General features: G+C 33.1%; 1 protein-coding gene across 1 annotated transcript in view; it reads left to right on the plus strand.

Annotated features, from left to right (window-relative positions):
- Positions 1–21,356, plus strand: part of LOC136035602 (pumilio homolog 3-like) — an 88,577-nt gene that overhangs the window by 38,325 nt on the left and 28,896 nt on the right. Inside the window, exons 6-9 of the mRNA XM_065717481.1 lie at positions 335–543; positions 7,219–7,393; positions 11,955–12,077; positions 19,719–19,873. Coding sequence (XP_065573553.1) covers positions 335–543; positions 7,219–7,393; positions 11,955–12,077; positions 19,719–19,873 — 662 coding nt within the window. The remainder of the gene's footprint in view (positions 1–334; positions 544–7,218; positions 7,394–11,954; positions 12,078–19,718; positions 19,874–21,356) is intronic.

Here is a 21,356-nt window from a genome sequence, read left to right on the forward strand (position 1 = left end):
ATAAAAAGAAATTTATAGAAATAATTTATTGCTCCTTCCAGAGAGTGTTCCTTAAGGTCCAAACTTCCCTTTGAGGTCCTTAAAAGGTCCAAACATTCTTTTGAGTTCCTTAAGAGGTTCAAACATTTCTTTGACATTGGATGCTGGTGTTTTTAAGTGTTCTCTAAAATTATCTTTTTTTTCTAACCATTTTTTGTCAACATTCCAAAAGAAATCTGTTAATTTGTCTCTTGCGTCAATATTATTTTCTTCTTGTTTTTCCTTAAGCAATATTGAATGCTGATGATTAAGGTTGTAATAGAGCCTGATTTCTAGCTTTGTATTTCTTATTTAGATTGGGTCAAAAGTCTTAGAAACGGCATACAATGACTGGGCAAATGCCAATGAGCGAGCTGAGATTTGCCAGGAATTTTATGGTCCAGAATTTAAGATTTTTAAGGAAGAAGGAATATACACCCTGAACGATGCTGTAGCTAAACATCCGGATAAAAAAGTGGCCTTTCTAAATTATTTAAAAGAGGCGCTAGAACCTGTGATTGAGAAGTGAGTTTTTTTGTTTTTGTTTTTTTTCGTCAATATTTTGGTTTTTCGACGATTAGTGTCATAAATAATTTAGAACAGGTGAATCAGTTGATTGCGTGTCTCTCTAATATATAAAAAAAAAAATTAAAAACGGTGACATAGTATTATTTTTGTACAGTGACAATGTTGCCAACGCAGTAAAATTGTAGTCCTTTGGTACAGTTTATAATTTTATATTAAAAAAAATGAAAATTATTTGGTACAGTACAAATTTTTGGTCATTTTGGTTTTACTTGCTCCTTTCTAATTTGAATATATGTTCAAGTTTGAATTTATCCAAAATGTTTTTTTTTGTTATAGAAGATTTTTAAGCTGCTGTTCAGATGGTATATATTAATCTCTTGTTGTACCATTTTAGTTGGAATGGAATAGTTCATTTTGAATCGTTGGCAACGCTGTACAGTAGTACTGTGACACGTGGTGATACAGTTGTATTATTACTATTTAATCTTTTGCAAACATGTCATATTATATTCTAATCTCTTTCATTAAATAGCTGCAGGGGGACAGAACTTTGCTCGATGAAAAGAAAGATTTTTTTTAAATTTTCTTTGCAGAAAAACTTTAATTTTTTTTCTATTTTTTCCATTATGTACAAATTATCATTGTAATTTTTTGCCGCAATGCATAGCATTTAAAGCGAAGCAATTAAGAATCCAAGACTTACTTGACAGCTATCAAACGGAATTGTGTTTCTCTAAAAGCTCGGAAACAACCAATTTGTCAACAAATAGATTGTGTTTTGAAACCCCTCCTACTTTTGCTTAAGTCTTTCAACCTTCAGGGGTCTCTAGTTTCAGTCAGCAGACGATATATGAAAATATTGAAGGGGTTTGGAGAGGGAAACGAATTTTCCCAAAGTTGTGATCTATCGAGATCGTTTTTTGGCACCGGAAAATCGTACCGTAACAGTTTTCAGAAAAAATATACTGCAGTTTTAGAGAAAAATTTAAAGATAAGCAAATATTTGTGCAATTATTGCTCCTTTAATAATATAAGATAAAAAAAAGGTGGGGGTATTGTTCTTCTTACAATTCATTTAAGATTGTTTGTGTGATTCTATGACGGATTATTTAAGGTGGCATGTGACCTACAATTAAGCTTTCCATAGGCTAATTTGAGGAAGTCATTAAAACAATCAGTGGGAGAAATTTGAAAAGAAGATTCTTGTGAAGCGATTGTCAAAGGGAAACAAATGTCTAGTAGAGAAAATATTTGTATATCTGCTTGAATGTCATAGAACCTGTCATAAAATGTATTTTGTTTTTGCATTGTCAAATTGAATTCTAAAAAAAAAAGAAAAAAAAAAAAACTTTTTTGTATCGATCTTTAAATATTGAACGACGGTTAACATCATCATAAAACGTAAGAAACATCAGCTGAACATACTTTTGATGGTAACTCCCAGCATGTAAGGTTCCTTAATTTTGAATTATTCAGTTGTAATTTTAAATTTCTTAATTTTAAAACGTAAGAAACAACAGCTTTGATGTTTATCTTTGATGGCGATTTCCAACATGTAAGGTTCCTTAATTTTGAATTATTCGATCTTAATTTTAAATTCCTCAATTTATGAAATATTAATTCAATTTTTAATTTTAAATTCCTTAATTTTAAAACGTAAGAAGCATCAGCTAAACATACCTTTGATGGTGATTTCCAACATGTAAGATTCCTTAATTTTGAATTATTCAGTTGTAATTTTAAATTCCTTAATTTTAAAACGTAAGAAGCATCAGCTAAACATACCTTTGATGGTGATTTCCAACATGTAAGATTCCTTAATTTTGAATTATTCAGTTGTAATTTTAAATTCCTTAATTTTAAAACGTAAGAAGCATCAGCTAAACATACCTTTGATGGTGATTTCCAACATGTAAGATTCCTTAATTTTGAATTATTCAGTTGTAATTTTAAATTCCTTAATTTTAAAACGTAAGAAGCATCAGCTAAACATACCTTTGATGGTGATTTCCAACATGTAAGATTCCTTAATTTTGAATTATTCAGTTGTAATTTTAAATTCCTTAATTTTAAAACGTAAGAAGCATCAGCTAAACATACCTTTGATGGTGATTTCCAACATGTAAGATTCCTTAATTTTGAATTATTCTATCTTAATTTTAAATTCCTTAATTTTAAAACGTATATAATATCAGCTGAACACACCTTTGACGGTGATTCCCAACATGTAAGATTCATTAGTTTTGAATTATTCAATTTTAATTTTAAATTCCTTAATTTTAAAACGTAAGAAGCATCAGCTAAACATACCTTTGATGGTTATTTCCAACATGTAAGATTCCTTAATTTTGAATTATTCAGTTGTAATTTTAAATTCCTTAATTTTAAAACGTAAGAAGCATCAGCTAAACATACCTTTGATGGTGATTTCCAACATGTAAGATTCCTTAATTTTGAATTATTCAGTTGTAATTTTAAATTCCTTAATTTTAAAACGTAAGAAGCATCAGCTAAACATACCTTTGATGGGGATTTCCAACATGTAAGATTCCTTAATTTTGAATTATTCAGTTGTAATTTTAAATTCCTTAATTTTAAAACGTAAGAAGCATCAGCTAAACATACCTTTCATGGTGATTTCCAACATGTAAGGTTCCTTAATTTTGAATTATTCTATCTTAATTTTAAATTCCTCAATTTTAAAACGTATATAATATCAGCTGAACACACCTTTGACGGTGATTCCCAACATGTAAGATTCATTAGTTTTGAATTATTCAATTTTAATTTTAAATTCCTTAATTTTAAAACGTAAGAAGCATCAGCTAAACATACCTTTGATGGTGATTTCCAACATGTAAGATTCCTTAATTTTGAATTATTCAGTTGTAATTTTAAATTCCTTAATTTTAAAACGTAAGAAGCATCAGCTAAACATACCTTTGATGGTGATTTCCAACATGTAAGATTCCTTAATTTTGAATTATTCAGTTGTAATTTTAAATTCCTTAATTTTAAAACGTAAGAAGCATCAGCTAAACATACCTTTGATGGGGATTTCCAACATGTAAGATTCCTTAATTTTGAATTATTCAGTTGTAATTTTAAATTTCTTAATTTTAAAACGTAAGAAACAACAGCTTTGATGTTTATCTTTGATGGCGATTTCCAACATGTAAGGTTCCTTAATTTTGAATTATTCTATCTTAATTTTAAATTCCTCAATTTATGAAATATTAATTCAATTTTTAATTTTAAATTCCTTAATTTTAAAACGTAAGAAGCATCAGCTAAACATACCTTTGATGGTGATTTCCAACATGTAAGATTCCTTAATTTTGAATTATTCAGTTGTAATTTTAAATTCCTTAATTTTAAAACGTAAGAAGCATCAGCTAAACATACCTTTGATGGTGATTTCCAACATGTAAGATTCCTTAATTTTGAATTATTCAGTTGTAATTTTAAATTCCTTAATTTTAAAACGTAAGAAGCATCAGCTAAACATACCTTTGATGGTGATTTCCAACATGTAAGATTCCTTAATTTTGAATTATTCAGTTGTAATTTTAAATTCCTTAATTTTAAAACGTAAGAAGCATCAGCTAAACATACCTTTGATGGTGATTTCCAACATGTAAGATTCCTTAATTTTGAATTATTCAGTTGTAATTTTAAATTCCTTAATTTTAAAACGTAAGAAGCATCAGCTAAACATACCTTTGATGGTGATTTCCAACATGTAAGATTCCTTAATTTTGAATTATTCAGTTGTAATTTTAAATTCCTTAATTTTAAAACGTAAGAAGCATCAGCTAAACATACCTTTGATGGTGATTTCCAACATGTAAGATTCCTTAATTTTGAATTATTCAGTTGTAATTTTAAATTCCTTAATTTTAAAACGTAAGAAGCATCAGCTAAACATACCTTTGATGGTGATTTCCAACATGTAAGATTCCTTAATTTTGAATTATTCAGTTGTAATTTTAAATTTCTTAATTTTAAAACGTAAGAAGCATCAGCTAAACATACCTTTGATGTTGATTTCCAACATGTAAGATTCCTTAATTTTGAATTATTCAGTTGTAATTTTAAATTTCTTAATTTTAAAACGTAAGAAACAACAGCTTTGATGTTTATCTTTGATGGCGATTCCCAACATGTAAGGTTCCTTAATTTTGAATTATTCTATCTTAATTTTAAATTCCTCAATTTTAAAACGTATATAATATTAGCTGAACTCACCTTTGACGGTGATTCCCAACATGTAAGATTCATTAGTTTTGAATTATTCAATTTTAATTTTAAATTCTTTAATTTTAAAACGTAAGAAACAACAGCTTTGATGTTTATCTTTGATGGCGATTTCCAACATGTAAGGTTCCTTAATTTTGAATTATTCTATCTTAATTTTAAATTCCTCAATTTGAAAACGTATATAATATCAGCTGAACACACCTTTGACGGTGATTCCCAACATGTAAGATTCATTAGTTTTGAATTATTCAATTTTAATTTTAAATCCTTTAATTTTAAAACGTAAGAAACATCAGCTCAACATACATTTGATGGTGATTCCGAACATTTAAGATTCCTTAATTTTAAATGTTCAGTACCTTTTTGGATTGATAGAAGCGATATTACCTCAGTCAAGCTGCGATCTCTGCCATTTTTTGGTGCAAAGCACCAATGTTGGTCCAAAGAAGACCAGAATGTTATCGTCAAAAAATGTTGAGATTGCCAATTTACTTATCGCCAGTTTATTTATAACTATCAAAAGTATTTATTTAACCTCTTTACTCGAGCCTTTTTACCTCTTTACTAACCTCTATAACCTCTTTTCTTACCGTCGAGTAACCTCTTTACTCGACGGTGGTGCCGTGAAAGATTTATCCAGTCGATACGAAATATATGATATATTATTAATAAATATATTTATATAATTATTATTAATAATATATTAATATAAATATATTAATAAATATATATTAATAAATTAATTAATAAATATATTAATATAGACTATTTTTTAAGCCTCATGTCAATAAGTTGAATCATTTGAAACTTCTTAGTAGTCTATTGTTTTATTCAAACTATTAGGGCCAAGTCACTCCATATTTATGTGGAGGAGGGAGGAATGGAACTTAAAAATAGCCCTTTTAGGTCCAAATTCTCTAGCTTTCAGTGAGAGGTCCAGATAAATATGGAGGGGTGGAAAAACATTTACTATTCAGTGAAGCCCATTTTGACTAGGCTTTCATTACATGCACATGATTGCCTAAACATAATGTGGATGGGGAATCTCCTATTACAAGATTTGTTTTAGCCTCTCTTGAAAAATATAGAAGTTATAACCCTGAAGTTCAGTTTTGACAGCTCACCCTGCAAACGCTCTCACCCCCTCCCATACACACACGCACATTAAAGAGAGGCTGGGATCAGAGAGTTCGCGGCAATAAAGCTCATGTATAGAGTGACCCTTTTGACTAAAAACCGAATATCCGAAAATGGAAATTTGATTAATACAAATACATCAAAAGAATCCGCTTTTAATTCCGATTCCGAATTGGTAAAATTGAACAGTGTTAAATTTCCAATCGAAATTTTCTAGCGTAAAAAGTGATATACAATTTTTGAAAAAGGGGTTATGTGCTTCTTAGAAAATTTGAAGTGCTCCTTTGAAAATTGAAACTCTTGATCAAAATTTCACCTTGGAATTCGTACGACAACCCTAAAACAGAAGTTACCCAGGAAAGATGGTCATGAATGCCAGTTTTGGATTTTTTTTTTTGGGGGGGGGGGGTAGCATCGACACAATGCTCGGAGGTTGGCGGGGAATGGCTCTTTCGAAAGGGAATTTACAATTTTAATATCTGTTTTCAATATTAAAAGAATTAAGGATACAGCAAGACAACAATTTTGGCCAGGACAAGGTCATTTGCTATCGAGCGAACATTCTGTGGCAGCCAATAGGATTAAATATATTGAAAGAACTATAGGACCCTTAGAACTATAGCCTCGTGATCTCAAAGCTCATACTGGTGCGTGGAAGCGCATTCGTCACTAAGCATGAAAAGTACGTGCTACAAAAATCATGTTTGGTGCAAATTATATGTCTTAGGGTCTGCTCTCGAGTCACTAAAATTGCCCTCTGTCCGTGAGCGCAGATGAAAACTTATCTTCAAGTCTGGACACTCACTACTCGCGAGTTAGAAGCATCGTTCGTTGCTGCCACCTCCTTGTTCAAAGCGTCTACCTACCTGAAGCTGGAATAAAAATCGAAACGTTGAGTTGCCGTATCAACCGTTTTATGAACTCTTTTTTCACCAGTGCATTTAATCGTTCGTAACTCATCGATTTGATGTTGTAAAATGCGTAATTTATTTGCTTCTTAGGCCAAAATTATGAGAGCTGTTTTTATTTCATGAATCTTGAATATTTTTAAACCGGCATTGTCTATCAACGGTTGGCTACGGCCAGCCAATGACGAAATTTTCAAAGCATATGCAATAATTAGGTCACACATTTAATGATCTAAAATTTTTATTTGACTGGATAAGTTGCATTTGCTAAACCAGCCGAGGGGTTGTAAACTTTTCTTATTGTTACACCTATGGGATCATTATGAATTTCAGTTACAGAATACAAGTAATTTTTTCTTTCTTGTAGGGGCTTATTTCAACACAGCGTTGTGCATAGGCTTTTGTTTGAATACTTAAGTATGTGCGGTGAAAAAGAAAAAGAAGAATTAATTCAGTCACTACGAGGAGCATGCGTTGAAATGCTTCATACGAGGGATGGTGCACGAATAACAATGATCTGTCTTTGGCATGGAACTACCAAGGTTTGTAGAAAATGCTTGATAATTTATCCCCTCCCCCTTAAATTCAAATACGAGTGTCTTGCTGATCATCAGAATAATATCTTAATCGTATTTAATTTTTACTTTCACTAAACTAATTTAGTTTTCAGCCTGAAAAGTAAGCTCTTTGGCAAAAACGCCACGAAGACCCTCTGCTTTTTGATTAAGCATAGACCAGCTTGATATTTTATTTTTCCGGTGAGTTTTAAAGTGCTTTCAACTTCATTTCATGCGTAAAAACTTAGGCTTAAGTGCAAGCAGAGGGGTTTGCCACAAGGGAAGTAATCATGATTATATGGAAAATTGGGCTAATTGCTCAAAAAAGTTTCATTTTGCTTCTTCGGCAACGTGGTACACTGAATTCAAAAATTAGTCCGTCATTTTTCTTTCATCTGTAATTTTTAAGGTTGTGTTTAGGGGACATTTCGCTATTTAGGGGAACTATATATGAGTGTATATTTATATTAAACTGTCAATTCACATTCATCTGTTTTTTTTTTTTAGTAAAGTGCAAATTATGTTCTGGTCTTGAGAAGGCATGGCGGTTGTTAGCCATTTGCATGTTAATTTCTGCTCGTTTTGAATTTGAGTCCGTTATTTATTGTAATTTCTGTTTGTTTTGGGGTTTTGTGTTATTTAGTGATGGTTATTCGTGGTAATTTTGCCCTTGGAAGATTATTTAACTTTATTTCTGCTCATTTTTGATTATCAAAAATGATTATCAAAAGAACACATATATGTTCATCATCAGCAGTAAAACTAAAAGACATCACTCAAAACAAACAAAATTTATACCCAATAAACTAATTACATATAGTTTATCGCTCTTATTTATTTCAATGTAACAGCGGAAGCCAATCTCCTTGACCTTTTCGGTTCCGGCTCATTAGATTTATCTGACAAATTTCAGTTTAGAATAGTAAACATGGATGATGAAAATAGTGGAACTTGACTCATTCTGATTGGCTGTAATCGAAAATCCTAGACTTTGGGTTCTAGAGTCTAGAACTAAATGCTTAGCTGTAGCTTGTCTAGCCAAGCACTAAATTTTACTTGTGGACCGTAGTTGTCTAGACATTGATGTCTGGCCAGACACATGTCTAGACATGGGGTTCTAGCTAGACAAGCATGTGAACTCCGCTTTATCGTTTCACGATACGTAAATGACGTCAGAGGCTAGTAGGATTAATGCTTGAAGCGGTTTGGATTAGTTGTCTAATAAGTTCCACCTGCTAAACCTGGAAAATGCAGAACTACTAAGGATAAGCACCGTCATATATAAGAGACTGCAATTGCAAAATGTAACACACCTTCAGGGATTTATAAATAAGCTAGGTTTACAGTTATGTACTACATAAGCTATGATTATAGTTATATATTACATTATGTTACCGTCATATATAAGGGGCAGCAATTGCAAAATGTAACACACCTTCAGGGATTTATAAATAAGCTAGGCTTACAGTTATATACTACATAAGCTATGATTATAGTTATAGATTACAGTATGTTACCGTCACAAATAAGGGGTTATATTTTACATTATGTTACCGTCATATATAAGGGGCAGCAATTGCAAAATGTAACACACCTTCAGGGATTTATAAATAAGCTAGGCTTACAGGTATATACTACATAAGCTATGATTATAGTTTTATATTACAGTATGTTACCGTCATATATAAGGGGCAGCAATTGCAAAATGTAACACACCTTCAGGGATTTATAAATAAGCTAGGTTTACAGTTATGTACTACATAAGCTATGATTATAGTTATATATTACAGTATTTTACCGTCATATATAAGGGGCAGCAATTGCAAAATGTAACACACCTTCAGGGATTTATAAATAAGCTAGGTTTACAGTTATGTACTACATAAGCTATGATTATAGTTATATATTACATTATGTTACCGTCATATATAAGGGGCAGCAATTGCAAAATGTAATACACCTTCAGGGATTTATAAATAAGCTAGGCTTACAGGTATATACTACATAAGCTATGATTATAGTTATATATTACAGTATGTTACCGTCATATATAAGGGGCAGCAATTGCAAAATGTAACACACCTTCAGGGATTTATAAATAAGCTAGGTTTACAGTTATGTACTACATAAGCTATGATTATAGTTATATATTACAGTATGTTACCGTCATATATAAGGGGCAGCAATTGCAAAATGTAACACACCTTCAGGGATTTATAAATAAGCTAGGTTTACAGTTATGTACTACATAAGCTATGATTATAGTTATATATTACATTATGTTACCGTCATATATAAGGGGCAGCAATTGCAAAATGTAACACACCTTCAGGGATTTATAAATAAGCTAGGTTTACAGTTATGTACTACATAAGCTATGATTATAGTTATATATTACATTATGTTACCGTCATATATAAGGGGCAGCAATTGCAAAATGTAACACACCTTCAGGGATTTATAAATAAGCTAGGTTTACAGTTATGTAAAACATAAGCTATGATTATTGTTATATATTACATTATGCTACCGTCATATATAAGGGGCAGCAATTACAAAATGTAACACATCTTCAGGGATTTATAAATAAGCTAGGCTTACAGTTATATACTATATAAGCTATGATTATAGTTATATATTACAGTATGTTACCGTCATATATAAGGGGCAGCAATTGCAAAATGTAACACACCTTCAGGGATTTATAAATAAGCTAGGTTTACAGTTATGTACTACATAAGCTATGATTATAGTTATATATTACATTATGTTACCGTCATATATAAGGGGCAGCAATTGCAAAATGTAACACACCTTCAGGGATTTATAAATAAGCTAGGTTTACAGTTATGTACTACATAAGCTATGATTATAGTTATATATTACATTATGTTACCGTCATATATAAGGGGCAGCAATTGCAAAATGTAACACACCTTCAGGGATTTATAAATAAGCTAGGCTTACAGTTATATACTACATAAGCTATGATTATAGTTATATATTACATTATGTTACTGTCATATATAAGGGACAGCAATTGCAAAATGTAACACACCTTCAGGGATTTATAAATAAGCTAGGCTTACAGGTATATACTACATAAGCTATGATTATAGTTATATATTACAGTATGTTACCGTCATATATAAGGGGCAGCAATTGCAAAATGTAACACACCTTCAGGGATTTATAAATAAGCTAGGTTTACAGTTATGTACTACATAAGCTATGATTATAGTTATATATTACAGTATGTTACCGTCATATATAAGGGGCAGCAATTGCAAAATGTAACACACCTTCAGGGATTTATAAATAAGCTAGGTTTACAGTTATGTACTACATAAGCTATGATTATAGTTATATATTACAGTATGTTACCGTCATATATAAGGGGCAGCAATTGCAAAATGTAACACACCTTCAGGGATTTATAAATAAGCTAGGCTTACAGTTATATACTACATAAGCTATGATTATAGTTATATATTACAGTATGTTACCGTCATATATAAGGGGCAGCAATTGCAAAATGTAACACACCTTCAGGGATTTATAAATAAGCTAGGTTTACAGTTATGTACTACACAAGCTATGATTATAGTTATATATTACTTTATGTTACCGTCATATATAAGAGGCAGCAATTGCAAAATGTAACACACCTTCAGGGATTTATAAATAAGCTAGGCTTACAGTTATATACTACATAAGCTATGATTATAGTTATATATTATAGTATGGTACCGTCATATATAAGAAGCAGCAATTGCAAAATGTAACACACCTTTAGGGATTTATAAATAAGCTAGGTTTACATTGGAATACACGTGATTAATGTCTTTTTTTACCTAGTTGTGTGTAGCGTTTCAGTTGACAAGTTACCGGATAAGTATTTAAGTTGTTATCATTTACGGATTACACCCAGAAAACTTAATATTAAGCGGATAAGTCAGATAAAGTATGCTCGAACGCACTACAATTATTGTTGGATCCGTTTTTGTTTTCCACAGTATAAATATATACTGACAGTAGCGAAAAGTCCGATACTCTCCATTTAGGAATTTTGAAACACATCTAAAACCACCCAAGCTAAACCATTCTTCATGACCCCTCCTTCGCGCAGGCGCAATGACAAATGCTTAGCGCATCACGACGAGAAAGTATTGCTCTGACGGTCTGGGAACTTCCCAAACAGCGCGGAATGAACGTGTGTCATCTTTGGAGAAACTTTTCGCTACTGGTCGTATTTATATGTTTGTACCCTGATGTTTTCATTCCGAACGACTAAATTGAGTGCCATAGACGAAATAGATAACTTTCTAGCATTGGCAATAAATTTATTTGTATATCGACGGGCTATTTGTGCCTCAGGGAAAAGTTTCTATTTAACGATTTTTAGCTTGTGTGAATGAAAAAAGGTTTCAAGAAAAAAAACTTATAATTGCTAATCACTGGGTGTGTTTTTTTTTTTTTTTTTTTTTTTTTTTTTTTTTTTTTTTTTTTTTTTTTTTTTTTCTCTCACTGTTCTGGTCAATTTTAGGATAGGAAGGCCATTGGCAAAAGTTTCAAGACTCACGTTCCAAAAATTTGTATGGAAGAACATGGTTATATGGCACTATTGGCACTGTTTGATTGTATGGATGATACGGTATTTGTTGCAAAGGTAAACTCTATTGGAGGTTCTTAGTTTTATCATAAACTTTTTTGTGTTTCACTTAACAATAATTTTCATTCTTATGATCTCTGTCATAAATTTAACAGTTTTTAAGCCATAAAAATAAACTACTAATACTACTAACAACTCACCGTTGCACTAAGCCGCATGAGGCCAACACAGCTACGCATGCTTCTCCTCCATCCTAATCTATGCAGTCTCTCTCTTTACACCCTCCCTGTAATTTCCCATTTCCCTTAAATATTTCTTTATGACATCCTCCCACTCCAACCGCAGACGACTAAATATAACGAAATACGAATTAAAATATGCTTGAAATTCAAAATGAGAGAAATATTCGTAAACTTGCCAACGGTTTTTTCAGACAACAAACATAAAAAAGAAAAAAATAACGTATATTGTTTTGTTAGGACAAGAGAAAAAAATTGCGTCCTTCCCTCTAATTCAAAATTTTAATTCCTCTCCCCCCTCAAAAAAATAATTTTTTTATCTAATTATAAAATGCTTTACCTTTTAACAAAACGCACTGACTGCATGCATTTCTATTGTGAGATACAGTCACTTGCGTTTAGACAAAGGACGCATACTCTCTTGAGTGAACCCAAAAGCAAACTGGCTGACCTTGATCTCCGCTGTCTGGGAAACCACTTTTCTATCCCCTCAATAGTAGTTATAGCATCTCCTGTTTTCAGAGTAATTATTGGCTGGATGTAAGAATTGTCATCCAGAGCCGATCCAGCTCTAAATGGGTACCTTGGGGAATGTAAACAGGAAAGCTGTGAGAAAGCACAGGATGGCTCCCCCCCCCCTCTTATTGCACTTCCTAGCTGTAGGACCATAAAACGGAGATCAGCACCACTGGTAGGGACTATACAATCGAATGCCGTATTCTTTACCCGTTTTTTTTTATTGGCTTAATGTATCCCATGAAAATTGTCAGTTATATAAATATAGCAGATGCAATTGACGATGAGACAAAAATCAAGATTTTTTGTTCCTTTTTTATCCTGTAATTAGTTTCCAAGTCGATGGAAGTGTTTGGGGTCCTCATGCCTTAATTTTTTTCTGTGTTTTAACCATGAATTGCATGTATTTTTTTTAGTGTCAGACATGTTCATAAATTCTATCAATGCGAAAAAAAACGAAAGAAGCCTCATAAATCACCAAAACAGACTGGCTAGTAAAATAAGGCCGATATCCCTTACCTACTAATAGCAACATTTACGTCCATTTATAGCAGCAAAAAGAAGGAAACACACATATAAGAATAAAACAATAGAACGAATTGAAAAAGATTCTGATGAAGTTTGAATAGCATTATTTTTTCGATTTATATACTTTTATTGTACGGTTTTTCCCCTTGCTTTCCTTCAGCGCTGACGATCGATAACAAAGATTATCACAAGTATATACCATTGTTTTATGTTTTCTAATCATAACGTTTTGGGGAATTTAGAAATCTTAGATTGCTGTTGTCATCATGATTGACTAACAACGATTTAGTAATCTTCCGTCTCCGACAAAAGCTGCGAGAAGAGGAGCGTGAGAAGGTCAAAACTGTGTATTTCTTCCAACCGTAACCTCATAAAGCCTAATGTTTAGGAGGTATTAAATAAAATGTCTCTCTATTTTGCAATTGAAATAACACAGTAAGTGGAAATGCATCTGACACAGTACAAAATACGCTAAACTCTGTTTTGATGGTTCTTTTTTAACTCTTTCTTGAGTACCTTTTTAGAAAATTGTATGTGCTCATTAAGCTCCCTTGACTTTTGCCCAAGTTGATTCATACAAGGTGCATGCAAAGATTTACTCGTATAAACAGTATTGTGTCGACCCCCTATTATGTCCCTGGACGGAAACAGCATTCAACAATTTAGATATTCGTCTTCCATTAGCCTCTGCCAGCTTCGCTCAGCACACTAAGTCACTATGTTTGCGTCGCAGCATAAGCATTACTACAAACATTAGAGTTTACGAGGCGATCGTCAGAAGCACTCTCCAAAATAGATTTTAAACGTGGGTTGTGTCAAACTTCAAAATAGCAGAGGCCTAGATGCCTGTGATCATGATTGTCTTTGATCACGACTTTCCAATGTAGGTCTGTAACGTGGGTTGTCAAAGCTTAAAATAGTAGAGACCTAGATGTATTTGATCAGGATTGCCTCAGTCGCATTCTACACACCCAACACCATAAACGAGTATCCATCAACGTCGTAAATAACCGTAACCACTCTCCTAAATTGTAAAGAGACGACGGCTTGTGTGAGCTGGCTATTGGCTAACCTAAAGTATGAAGACCATCTATGTATCTTAAAGTATGCTGTTAAAGCACAGCCGCTTGAAAATTGGAACGTTACCCTAGGGATCATAAGAAAGATTGGTGGTCAGTAGTAAAAAAAGAAAAAAAAAACGTTGCAGAACTGCTTGGGGTTCTGCAGCTTTGCACTTCTTTCTGGGGTTCTGTACTTCTTATGTTGGATCTGGGACAGAGAAGAGCCGTGCCATATCGAGACCGTTGCACCCAACTATGCCTCTTGGAAGACAATTTTTGGGTGAAATTATGGATAACAGGCGAGATAGAGCAGCGTCTAGTTCCCATCAAAGGTAAAATAAGTATGTATCTCAACGACCACTGTGTAAATACTTTGTATTAAAAAAGGATGAACCGCAGTCATTATATTACCACAAATTAAAGGGGTATAATTGAGCTACCTTTGCCTACTTAATTGATGGTAGATCATTGTATCTACTGAAATGATCTACTAGTTTTTCTTCCCCTTAAACAAGAGGCTTTGACCCATCTTCTTAGGTCCTTACCATCTTTGGATCTTTCATAGAAGCTACATATTGCCTAATGCTACAAATTGCCCAAGGTTTGAAGTTGTATAAGCAGTTAACTGTTAGAATTCTTTCATTTTGCTGTCTCTTCATGGTCTAATTTGTAAAAAAAAAAAAATATATAATAAATAAAAAATATATAATAAGAGGCATTAAAGAATAAATTGAGGAATCCATGTGCTTTTAGGTTATAACTTCAATTGCCACATGAAATAAAAACAATTCACAATGAAAAAGAAACTAACAATTTAACCTCTTAATGCAAATTCCTAACTTTTATTTTTAATATATAAGTTTTGAAATAGAATGAAACTTGAAACAAAAGTAGATCTGTCATATGCATAAAATCTGTTTGTAGGATTGGATAGTGAAATTTTTAATTCGCCAATTTTATTTGGAACCCTAAGTCTAGAAGCAAAAGTGTATAGGTACAAAATAGTCATTCGAAAACTGTGACTTTTGGATATGACAAACTGGCATTGTGAATAGGGGCGGAGCCAGGATTTCCTTTATCGGGAGGGGGGCGCACAATAGGTTGCTCCGATAAACTTGCGAACAAAGAAATACCAGCAATTTAAATGAACCTCAACAATTATACGTCAATGGAAGGTAGTGGTAATGGTCGTAAATTTAATCTAAAATCTGGTGAGAGTTAAAGTTCTAATAAATCTGTTGAAATTAAAATGGTATAATAACATTGATGCATAAAAATAGTAAGTTATAAAAACCACCCCACCATAAAAAATGAAAACCTGATCACCCTCTACAGAAAAATATGGTATTTAATATTTTCTGTATAATTTTTAGCCTTTACGCTTCTGACCACTATAGCGAGTGATTTAAGCTTCGTATTGCGAAAAAAAAAATGGTCTTGAACCATCTTTTGGAGTCATGCATTCTTTGTGACTATTTATATAGGTCAAAACATTTAGCATGTCGCCTAACTATATGGTATCGCTTAGTAATTACGGTGGTAATGAAGAGTAGGATATGGATAAAGGATAAAAAGGATAAAGATCCTCCAGAGTCATTGCTGGCGCATAGGTTGTCGAATCGACGTTTCAGTTGCTGGGTGTTTCTTACAGAGACAAGTAGCAAGCTTGTTGCCCAACCTTGCTGCGGCGGGGATCGAACCCTGGGCCCCGTATTATGGGCCCAGAGTAGGAAATGAGAATTAAGATTACAACTCATATTATTCAATGCAAGTATCTCATTTAATATTTTCAGCACTAAAGATTCACTGCTTTGTCCCAAAAAGATGAAAATTTGCGACATATTTTCTCAATCTTAGATTTCAGAGTTTGAAAACCAGGTCCAGAATCTAAATTGTGAGGTAGGAACACGTTTAGTCATTGACCCATCGGAAAATCTGTCAGTCGTGTAAAAAATAATGTAATCTATTACTGGAACATAAACAACACACTTTCCAATAAAGGGGGACATTGTCCTGGTCGTCTTGTGAAACAGTGGGGTAATTTGATCGATAACTTTGGTTTCTTGCCATTCTTGGAATGCAAACAGTCACGTCCATAGCTTCCATGGCTTTGAAACAGTGGGGAAATTTGATCGATAAGTATGTTTTCTTACCATTCTTGGAATGCAAACAGTCACGTCCATAGCTTCCATGGCTTTCTCTGCACTTTCAAATATAATCTGGAAAACTTCATTGTACTTTTCACTCTTTATTTAAAAGCTTTGGATTTAGATATTTTTTTTTCTTTGGCTGAAAATAAGTTACGTCTGAAAATAAGAAAATAAGTTTACGTCTGAAGTAATCTGCTTAGTTTAAGAGTCATGTCAGTTATATCGCTCAAACCGTAAACAGTAATAATAAAGTCACGTGTTAAAATTGCGCACAGCGAGCTTTTGTGAATGAACAATTTTTTGCTTTTGTGAATGAACAACTGTCACGCCATGAAGACACAATTCTTAGTGTTCTATTTTAGTGTACTATCTTAGTACTATCTTAGTACTATTTTAGTACTATCTCATTTATTATTATTATTATTTATTATTATTATTATTTATTATTATAATAATTATTATTATAATATACATTTATTATTATATTATTATTATTATATTTATATATATTATTATATAATACTTATTTATTATTATTATTATTTATTATTATTATTACTATTATTTAGTACTATCTTAGTACTATTTTAGCGTGCTATCTAGTGTTCTATCTTAGTGTACTATTTTAGGCATATCATCTCTGAATCAACATTACGAGAATAAGTTCTGCGATCATTGTATAGTAATTTTGGACTATTTTGAGAGAAAAACAGGCAAGACATTTACGCCACATACATCCTGACATGCCATTCACATTCAGTGGTGGATCCAGGTGGGGGTCTATGCCCCCTCCCCTAATGTAGTGGTGGATTTGGGGCTTGGTTATATTAGCAAGAGGACGGCAAGTGACTTGATCCAAGTTTGTACTCAAGAAATTTTAAGTACTATAAAAACAAGAATCCACGAAGCTGCCTTTTATAGTGTGATATCTGATGAAACCATGGATGCATCACATACCTCACAACTTAGTCTTTCTTTGCACTATGTTTATGAGAACAGTATTGAAGAAGACTGTGTTGGATTTATGAACCTTCACGAAACGAACTATAAGGATATAAATGAACATGAACCAAACATTACCGGTGAAATTGTAGGCAAGTCTGTGCTCAAGCTAATGGAAGACGTTGGATTAATCGTTGACAATTGTGTTGGCATAATCTGCGCAGGATGCAGTGTCAGCATTTCTAAAATGCGAAGGGTAGTATCAGGGATCCAAAAAGTTACTAAAAGAAGCAGCCTCTGTGGAATCAAAAATCATGGTCTTAATCATTGAAGTAACTTCACAAATAAAAGGCGAAAATACAAGATCAAGAGAAGAAAGATACGAATTTGACACTGACAGTGGTTTGTGCTACTCTTGATAACAATACCCTTGGCATCTTATGGTACCTTGATGACGGGCATCTTATTTGACCTACATTAAAGTCACCTCAAAATTCATTTTGAATTCATCTCAGAAAAAGAAGGCAATCTACTATATAACTTTTGATTTAGTTTAATATACTCTTAAATATTCCCCAAAGTCTCACCTTAATACCCTTAGCCTTTTGAGACACACCAGAATCAAACATTTCCCTTTCTTTTAGTGATAAGTACTGCAACAATGGGCAAATCGCTTAATCTAAAATACTTGCCCTTGGGCTGTGAGGGGCATGGCATCCCCGGAGCCATGATTAGATTTTGTTTACTATTTTGAAGATTTTTTTTATTTCGATCAGGCTACATTTAAAAAGGACGAGGGAGAGGGGGTTAGTATCCTCTACTCACTCTTCAACATCCCCTTAAAGATACCCTGAAAGTTTTAACTTATTACCTTTGGCCAATTCTTATATATTGCTGATATCTTCTTTTGACATACAGCACATACATGTGTTCAACACCAGAAGTATAGTTAATTGATCTTTGGACTATTTTAATCGAATTTCTTTGGGGGAAAAGGGAGTGATAGGGGGACTGGTGGCCCTCCGATCACTTTTGACGCTTAAAAAGGGCATTAGAACTTCTAATTTCCTATCAAAGAGCCCTCTCGGAAGCTTATATGGCCCCTACTTCTATACTAAGTGGCCCTGGGGAAAAATAAATGCTTATGGCTCTTTATTGTCGGCAACTTCAGAGCAATGTTTCTCCAGAATACTTCTACAATCGGGGTCAAGCTGGGTTTTGATAATTACAAGAGTGTGCTCAGTTTTGGTGCATGGATAGAGGATCGAGCTGTAACTATCAGGAATAATTTGTTTATGGAGTAATGAGATTTATAATTTTGTTTTTGTGGGAAAGTAAAAGGTAAATAGCGAATAAGGCATTGGACTTTACAGTCCCTACCGGTGGTGCTGATCTCTGTTTCTTGGCCCTTCATCCAGGAAGTGCAATGGGGGGCTGGGGGCAAACCATCCTGTGCTCTCGCCCACCCTTCCTGTTTACCATCCCCAAATTTCTCCAGGTACCCATTTAGAGCAGGGTCGACTCTGGCTGAGCTTACAGAGTCACACCACTGACCCCCGTCCCAAATCAAATAGTTGGGTACGCTAGGATTAGAACACTCGCCCTCCCGTACAAAGAGTCCTAAATTCAGCGCACCGATCCACTCGGCTAGGACGGCCTTGTTTTGGGGGGAAGGAGGTAAAAGAAAATTCTCCGGTCTTCATAAAAGATCAGGTTTTTTTTCATTTTTGCACCTGGGGCCTGATAGTCTATGTGGCTAACTCATTAAAATGTACTGCTAGTAATAACTCATTGTTGCACCAAGCAGTCTGAGGGTCAACACACACCTCCGACCCCATTTGGGGACGACCTGATTTCCATTTGACCCTAGACGGTTGGCTGGCAAGGACTATGTTTGTCCATATATCATCCTTCATCCGCAGAAGGTGTCCTAGCCAGTTCAACCTTTCTCTGATTATAGTCCTAGAAAGCAGCATTAATATATAGCTTCTGAGTTTAAGAAAAGACGGATGGAGCTCGCCTGATATTGTGATATGTCGGGATTGTTGGATTCAAACTTGCGTACATCTACCTATGGGAGCATTTTACTTATTGTCTTAATACATAGAAATGCTATATGGTAAGAGGGATTTTCATTCTGTTACGTTTTTGGAGCCGGTTACCTTTTTAAATCGAATGGCATGTGGCATTCAAAGCTTTTTAATTATCTTACCAGATGTTTCGAAGGTATTTGGGTTTTTTAATTTCTTAATTTTATTTTAGGCCATATTGTCTGAGATTTCATCAAACATCAAAGAAATTGCCTTTCATGAGCATGGACGCAAGGTCATCATGTACTTATTGGCTGGTAGAGACACTCGGTATACGCATCCACAAGTCATTGATATACTTAAGCAGGGAGACAATAATGTACACAGGTTAGTCAATTCTATGATTACTAATGGCTTCTATTATGTATTTATCTATAAATTCAATTCTATTTTATCTATAATTAGATTTTTATTCTATTTTATTTTAATCTTTAAAATTAAGACGAAAACAAATCTTATCAGTATTTATAGTTAAGCCTTTTAAGTACAAAAATAAGAAAGAATGGATTTTTTTTCCAATAAGAAGTATCAACGTCTTAATCAAAACTAAGAAACATGAAAAACTGGACAATTTTTATATAAATAAGCCCCTTCAATATTATAAGCAATACTTGTAGTTATAATATTATTGTAAGTAAAAAACATTAAAAGTAAACCATAAAAAAAAATTGTAATGTGAAGTAAAAAACTTTGAGTGCTGAATTAAAGAATTAAGATTTTGAGTATTAAACTTAAGACTTAAGATCTTGAGTGCTATAATTTTTGTTTCGAATTATAATATTGTGAGCTTACCGCGCCGGGGAAACCCTCTTCGTCCGTCTCCTGCTCGAAGTTGTCATGTTTGTTTTTGTTCTTTATTTATTTTGTTCTGTCTTGGTGGTTCTTAATATTTATTTTGATATTAGATAGCCTTTGATTCGAGCTTAACTCTCTGTTGGCTCTGTTTGAATACTTTGGTTTGTATTTTTTTTAAAACAAAACTTGTCTTAAAAAAAGAAAAAAGATTTTTCTTTTAAATAATAATCTTGAATCTAAACATGGTGCTTTTTGTGCTACTAAACCGAATTTTTGTGCTACTAAACCGAATTTTTGTGCTACTAAACCGAATTTTTATCCTTTATTAAATTCGCACGAAATATGTTTCTTGAGCATAACGTCCTCTTAAATTATCTGCTCGACTAGTTGATACACTTCTCTGAGTAGTTTCTATTTGAGCGTCAAACAGAAATTCTTTTTTGAGCGTCAGCATCATTTTTCATTTAATTTACAATAGCTCCGTAACTTTGGCCTCCAATTTCTATTTGACAGTCCTAAATGCTTTTTGAGTGTAAACTTTATTTTCCAATTTATATGCAAAGGCTCTGTAGCCTTGGCAGACAATTTTCATTTGAAAATCCTAAATTCTTTTTTAGTGTCAACGTTGTTTTCCAATTAATATGCAATGGCTCTATAACCTTGGCAGACAATTTTCATTTGAAAATCCTAAATTCTTTTTGAGTGTCAACGTTGTTTTCCAGTTAATATGCAATGGCTCTATAACCTTGGCACACAATTTTCTTTTGACAATACGGAGTTCTTTTTGAGCACCAGTTATTTTCTGTTAATATACAAAAGCTCTGTAACCTTGGAACACAATTTTCATTTGTCAATCAGAAATTCTTTTTTCACCAACGTTATTTTCTGTTTAATACACAAAAGCTCTATAACCGTAGCACACAATTTTCATTTCACAATTACAAATTCTTTTGAGCACCAACGTTATTTTCTGTTTAATATACAAAAGCCTTGTACCTTGGCACACAATTTTTAT

Source organism: Artemia franciscana, chromosome 14 (assembly GCF_032884065.1).
Source record: "Artemia franciscana chromosome 14, ASM3288406v1, whole genome shotgun sequence".
Classification (NCBI taxonomy): Eukaryota; Metazoa; Arthropoda; class Branchiopoda; order Anostraca; family Artemiidae; genus Artemia; species Artemia franciscana.